At 39.6% G+C, this 7,043-nt stretch overlaps 1 protein-coding gene across 2 annotated transcripts; it reads right to left on the bottom strand.

The window, feature by feature from the left end:
- Positions 1 to 97: 97 nt before the first annotated feature.
- LOC136258149 (iron-sulfur clusters transporter ABCB7, mitochondrial-like) lies at positions 98 to 7,040 on the bottom strand. Of its 2 annotated transcripts, none has more exons than XM_066051461.1 (13): positions 6,909 to 7,040; positions 5,917 to 6,000; positions 5,691 to 5,867; positions 5,461 to 5,581; positions 4,664 to 4,850; positions 4,538 to 4,619; positions 4,143 to 4,319; positions 3,571 to 3,745; positions 3,210 to 3,367; positions 2,179 to 2,342; positions 1,501 to 1,802; positions 1,092 to 1,195; positions 98 to 453 (listed from the first exon to the last, which is right to left on the bottom strand). In XM_066051461.1, the coding sequence occupies exons 1-13, from the start codon at positions 7,008 to 7,010 to the stop codon at positions 214 to 216; spliced, it is 2,073 nt and encodes a 690-aa protein (XP_065907533.1). In that variant the 5' UTR covers positions 7,011 to 7,040; the 3' UTR covers positions 98 to 213. The 2 variants fall into 2 exon arrangements, with proteins under 2 accessions (XP_065907533.1, XP_065907531.1); XM_066051459.1 differs by having other exon boundaries at positions 5,691 to 5,870.
- Positions 7,041 to 7,043: the final 3 nt, after the last annotated feature.

The following is a 7,043-nucleotide window of genomic DNA, read 5'->3' on the forward strand; positions in this document are numbered from 1 at the left end:
TAGCCATGTACTAAGCTAACCTACTGAATATGTATGTACTCCCATTTTTTGTGGTTCACTACAACTACAGGTATGACGATGGTGATAGTAACTTAGCTAATATTCACATTCTATGATAAAGAAATATGTCTGTAAATAAATAGACTTTTACGTATATTTTAGCAACAAACATATTATCTGAAACACAAAACTATCAGAAATATATGAGATGTGTTAGAGATCTTCTTGTTGTGACGCTTCAGACATGGTAGTCCAGGCTGTGTTCTGGTTGTGCCACATCTCAGCATACAGGGAACTAGGGTTGGCGATCAGGTCAAAATGGCTACCTTGTTCTTCCACTCTGCCATTTTGTAGTACCAAGATCTCGTCTGCATCAACAATGGTTGACAACCGATGGGCAATAAATAGAGATGTCCTATCTTTGGCTACTCTCTGTAGACCATTCAGAATATTCTACAAGTGAAATAATGTACTAACATACAAGCAACATACAAAGGAAGTTGGTCCCATATATGGAAAGCTCACTTAACACTTTAAATTGAAACTTTAATGTTAGTGCCTGAATTTCTCCATACTAAAAGTTTGTCCATACCAGCACACTGACAAATAGTTCCAACATTTACAAGGCTTGAAAATGTTACTGTTTGTTTTGCTAAGTAGTGTGGTGAATGCAAACTGACTACAGAAACTGTAAAACAGTCTACTGTCATACAGCGGGTTATGTGTGTGAGGTCCGATTTTCAGTGAAATTTGCAAATTGAAGCTTAGTTTGCAAAAATTTCTGATGGCAGACTGAATTTCTTGTATATTCAAGTGAGTGCCCAAACCTTCTGTATACTTACATTTTCATAGTTTTGTCATAGTATCCAAAGAGATGTGTAGAATTACAGAGAAATCATTGATGTCTTGCAGATTTCACAATTACAGAAATTTATGCTGGAGATCACTTTACCAGCTTCGCAAAAATTTGGGCCTCACAACAATAACCCACTGTACAGTAAAAGAGCCCAACCACTATATTTGCTTGTATCCCAATGTATGTTACACATCTGACACATGACTAGCTCATCTTTTGCAGATAATGTTCTTACATGTTCAGTGATGGAGTCCAGTGATGATGTGGCCTCATCATAGACAAGAATTGCAGGATCCTTTAGGATGGCTCTGGCTATAGCTATACGTTGTTTCTCCCCTCCTGTAAAATATCAACACCAAATAATATCTCCAGAACCATACATGTGTATATACTAACAGTATTGTAAGGATGTATGGGAGTGAACGAGTGAGCCTACACAGAAAATAAATATCATTGATCTCTGTGAATAAGTAGAAAAAGGAAACTCTCACAGCTAACTGAAAATCATCAAGCCAAGATATAAGGAAACTCATACAAAAAAATTGTAAATTACTACTCCTGTCCTGTTTGTATACTGTTTAGACCCTTCAATCAGGACCTCACTAACAAAATAGGAAAGTGCCTTATGCAACACAAGTACATACCAGATAATTTTAATCCACGCTCCCCTACTTGTGTACTCCACTGGTCAGGCATGTTCAAGATGGCATCATGAAGATCAGCCATCTCTGCTGCTCTTATTACCTGTTCATGACTGGCTGCTAAGTTACCATAGTGAATATTGTAGTATATAGTGTCATGGAATAGTACACAGTCCTGAGGAACGACTCCAATTGTTTTGCGCATGCTATCTAATGTGACATCTTGTATGTCAGTCCCTCCAACAAGAATACGTCCTCCTTGTGGATCATAAAACCGGTAGAGTAGCCGGACAATGGTGGACTTGCTGTGGCAGATACAGTAGAATTATATCACTACACAAGCTAACAAACATAAAGGATCAAAGATGGCCTTACTTGTGTAGCTCTTCTACTACTGGAAAGTGAGCAGTCTTTGTGTGCAGGACTAATACAATTACTAAAAGCAGAAGTTAGCTGGACATGGGGGCACACACACACATGACAACTTTGAGTGACAGAAACGTATACTAGTGTAGCCATAAATTTAACAGTTACGCCATTACTACTCAGCCCTATCGCAATTGACCAGTCCAAAGTCACTTTCAAAAATTTCAGATTTAGTTGGTCTCAAGTAGACCCAGTTAACTTCTGACAGAAACTTATATACTTGATGACAATACAAGGCCAAGCTACCGCACTTACCCTGATCCACTCCCTCCAACAATAGCTATCTTCTTCCCAGCTGGTACATGGAATGACATTCCCTTCAAAATGTTAGCATTCTCAGTGTAACCAAATGTGACATCTTCAAATGTCACTGTACTATCATCATGATCCATGATCAGGGCTGGAGCTTTAGGCTTCTCCTACACAACACAGTAACACAGAAATACTACAGAGCTTGACTACCATACAATAAAAAGGACAGTGGAAACACCACACCTTATAGGACTCTTCACACACTGAACATGACAGGTACGTGCATGTGGGTGTAAGGGCATACATAACTTTCATTATTTGTAACTTCCCAAGCAAAGCAGAGTGCTGCTTTCTTACTGTACAATTTTCATCCTTTGTTTATTACCCATGCATTACAAGTAACATGATGCAGATATTCCATTAAAGTACTGTGATAAGAGATTCACTACATAATCAGGTGTCCACATGCCATTTCTCATATGGCTGGCCACAAAGGTGACTATTCAATTAGAGTAGTTTATCTACAACAACATTTGCTCTATGCAACAAACCAACTTCACGGTAATGAGACAAAGTTTACTTCTGGATGCAATTATGAAGTACAATAATCTCTAATTTGTTTTTTTTTTGTTTCAACACTGACTGCTCAATTAAAGCATTTCGATGTTCTATATAGCTCTGTGTAAAAATCAGCCTGCCATCATATTTTTGGACACCCTTTTAATTACAGCAAAAACACTTGACTGTAAGGAGACATGGAGCCAGAGACATTTAGTGAATACGACAACTCAAAATTGCAAATATGGGATCTGCCTGTGTGCCAATTTAGTAACAAAAAAAAAGTTCAGATATAGACCCTGTTAATATAAATGCACAGCACCATTAAACATTTTGTTCTAATAGACCATACATGTATTGAAATACTCTAATAGAACAGCTACTTCACAATCTTTCAAACAATTGTGATTCAAGGTCCTATTGTGCTTAGAAGTACTTACATACTTAAGCAGTCGGTTGTAGACTAACAGGTTTACCTTGATGTTGGAATGCAGGCTCAGAATGTTGAACATGTTCTGCATATCTACTAGTGACTGCCGCACATCACGGTAGACAGAACCGAGAAAGTTTAGTGGAACTGATAACTGAAACAGTAGACCATTAACCATCACCAGATCACCAACTGTCATTGTACCTACAATGAGTGAGTGATACACAATGAAATGATCTGTCAGGTACATGGACAAACCAATAGCAAGGTGTCCAGGTCAGTTTAAGGGACCTTAACTAAGTGTCTGGATTATGTAGGTGTCCTCATTTATTGAGTACAGCTGAGTCAGGTTCTAAGGCAACACAATGTATACATGTACCACTCATGTACACTGTACACTCACTAACCAGACTGGATTCCTTGTGCTGCCATCAACATCACTGCAGTGATGGCAGTACTAAAGGTGAGGTTCTGTGAGAAGTTCAGTAAGGCAAGACTAGTAGTAGTCTTCAGTGAAGCCTCCTCATACCCCTTCAGTGACTTGTCATACTGGTCTGCCTCGTGTTGTTCATTGTTGAAGTACTGCAAGAATAAACATTTCACTATTTTATAACAATGCTTCGGCACATGAAACACATAGTGAATCAGATTCAAGCAGAATAAGAAGATCCTTGTATTTGTAAAAATGGAGGTAACATATGAAACTCAGTACACTATTGGTTGATTAAAAAGTGTCCAGGCATTAGAGCACATGCCAGTGAGCTTCACTAGATGAAAAACTGTAGTGTACATACAGTACAAGTAGGAGTCAGAGAAGTCATACCAGAATATTTCATAACTGGCTACAGTACGTATGTACACATACACAGCATATTAAATGCTACAGTTAACTGCTATCAAGAGTTCATAATATAGTAGTAAGAGAGAGTATCTAACTGAGATGCATTATGAACTCTTGCTGCTTTATTAGAGGTCCTACCTTAACAGTTTCATAGTTTATTAAGGAGTCAACAGCTTTAGTTCCGGCAGCATTGTCAGCTTTGTTCATCTGTACCCTGAACTTTGTCCTCCATTGTGTTATTCCCAGTGTGAGACTGGAGTAGACTGTGACCAGTCCGACTGTGAGTGCTGCATATGATGTGCCACAACTGTAGGCCTGTAGTGTAGGGTTGATACAATAGTACTGTACTACACATACACACACACACACACACACACACACACACACACACACACACACACACACACACACACACACACACACACACACACACACACACACACACGAACAACACTCTTATGCATATACATAAGCAAGCATGTACGCATGCACACGTGCACACACAACCATAAGGTAGCTCTGTACACACTTACCATTATTCCAGTGACAAGGGAGACCTCAAAAATAGTGGGAAACACATTGAACACTAGCGCAGACAACACATAGTTGATACCCCTAACAAAACAAATTATACACACACATCATCAGTGTCCATCTACCTTGTTCCTCTGTCCACAGCTCGGGAGATGGCACCAGTTTGACGAGACAGATGAAAGCTGAGGTCAAGGTTGAGAAGATGTAGGAATGTAGTCCTGGCCACACGTCTTATTGAGCTGGTGGCAACTCGTGCAAACACAGCATTTCTTAGTTCATTAAACAATTGACCGCCAATACGAGCAGCGCCATCTGTGTGAAGAAGAAACATAGTATGGACATGGACTGTGGGTACATATCTTGGGAGCAACCAATCATGTCCTGATTTAAAGGTCAGTTTATGTACTAAGGAACCTTAACTAAGTGTCTGGATTATGTTGATGTCCTCAAGAAGCAGAGGAGAGGTTGGTAATGTGTCAGCAAACACTTCAAATTTAACCTATTCAACCCCACCTCATGATCTCACGATACACTACATGTAGTCTGCATAACAGATGATTTCATAGTATGCTTCTTATAAGGGTACATAACACACCATATATGGTGACATAACATCTTTACAGTAACCAACACACCATAACTTTTGTTAGCACTGTGTGTAGAGTTCACAGTAAATTGGCATTGCATACTGTAGAAGCAGCTACATTGATGGAAACTTTAATTTGACTTCAACTGGCAGTGCTACTGACATTGTGACAAAGCTGTATCTGCCCTAAGCCAAGCTCTAAGTGTAAACTTAAGATGTAATCCACTGGGAGGCTTGCAAAGTTTAAGCAGGTTGGTGTGTACGGCCGAGCCATCACACATGCACACGTACACACACACGCACGCGCGAGCACATGCACGCACACAACACACTTACATCCCAGTATCAAAGCAGCAGTCATGGTGATAATAGTTCCTTGAGGGGTATCAATACTGGGTAAGTTGTTGAGGTGATCTACAGTACACTTGAACCAGTAAGGTACTGTAACCGTTAGCAACTACACAACATAACACCACATAATTATATGTCACACTAATAAATAGCTCTATATAATTACATATTTCACCAATTACATAAATACTACAGAATTACACAAATAACTATACCTTAGCACTCATTAACAGCCCTAGTGCTAAAACTACTCTCATTTTCAAATTGGGATGATCTCGAGGCCAAATATGTCTCAACATCTCTCTGATAATCTTCCATCCTGCCAACTCAGCTGTATCTCCTGTTACCTGAAATGCATTGTAGCGGCGTACTGGAGTCTTGAGGTTTAATAGCTGCTTTAAGAGTTGGTATGATAAATACATTGGAATACAGGGAGGTTACTTTTTGTGGTAGTTTCCATTTTCCTGGGTGTCTGCAAATCGTGTAGGTACCCCGGGCAATGACTGAAGGGTAAACGTTGTGTGCCTGTAAAATAAGAAACAGTGGTATTGCATCCAGTAGCATTACACTGGAGCCTGTTAATATGGACACTTGAAGACATCTACATAATCCAGACACTTAGAACATAGTGGACAATTCGACAATCAGGACACCCTAATAACCAAAGCTTAAATTCAACAGTGGCTGGTTCATAATACAGTAGTACACTTCAGCAAGCAGCCTTATCAGTTGGAATAAATAATGTTAATAATCCACATAAAAGGAGATCAAAAACTCAAATGACAAGTACAAAGAAACCAGTTATAAAATGTGCAGTAACTCAAACTGCAAGGTGAACTGGTAATCTCAGTCCATGCTTATCCAAGGGGGTGTCATGTAGGTAGGTAAATTTGTGACTGCAGTCAAAGTCTTGAACTGCCAAAATTTCACTTTGACCTGTGACTAAGAGCCTTTTTCAAGCATTGACCAGTGGATTAGCAACGATATTTCGGTACTTTTTGATCGGAAAATTTTACCCTTGAAGGTTGACTTGGCACAAACTTGGTGGCCTTGACCCGTGACTTAGACCACGGTTGCAGATCCACCTACAGGTCAGTGCTTGTATGTCACCCCCTTATTATCATTGGTTTGTAAGACTTCTCTATGTTTCCAAACACATACAAATTGATTAGTTATTAAGGTATTGTGACAGCCTAACTACCTACAGTTTGAAAACAATGATGCAATGACCAACGTGCAAATTGACTGCAATATGATTGGCCTACCCAAACATTTAACAGTGTACCAACCTCCAGAGCTCAGGAACAGAGCAGAATTTACAATATAGACAGTGGCCTATAATAAGTATGTTTCCACACACGGGACCTGGATGGCTGAACAAAAGCGATTCGTTTTCGTTTCTACACAAGGAAAGCACCGTACCAGCAGCTTACCCGACACAATAGACTCCCCACACTTTTACAACACGATATTTCACCGGCACGACCAGTTGGCGCTCTGCTACACTGCTGGTAAAGTAACAACCGGTAGGCCATCACAACTAGCGCCTTAACAAAGTTAAATAATTT

This window comes from Dysidea avara, chromosome 6 (genome assembly GCF_963678975.1).
Source record: "Dysidea avara chromosome 6, odDysAvar1.4, whole genome shotgun sequence".
NCBI lineage: Eukaryota > Metazoa > Porifera > Demospongiae > Dictyoceratida > Dysideidae > Dysidea > Dysidea avara.

What these genes read in the sequence shown, in the direction of transcription:
- LOC136258149 (XM_066051459.1), bottom strand. Translation starts at nt 7,010, where the DNA reads ATGGCCTACCGGTTGTTACTTTACCAGCAGTGTAGCAGAGCGCCAACT. An exon ending in GTTGGAGGGAGTGGATCAGG is followed by an intron (nt 1,803 to 2,178) that starts GTAAGTGCGGTA and finishes TATCTGCCACAG; the next exon opens with CAAGTCCACCATTGTCCGGC. An exon ending in GCGTGGATTAAAATTATCTG is followed by an intron (nt 1,196 to 1,500) that starts GTATGTACTTGT and finishes GATATTTTACAG; the next exon opens with GAGGGGAGAAACAACGTATA.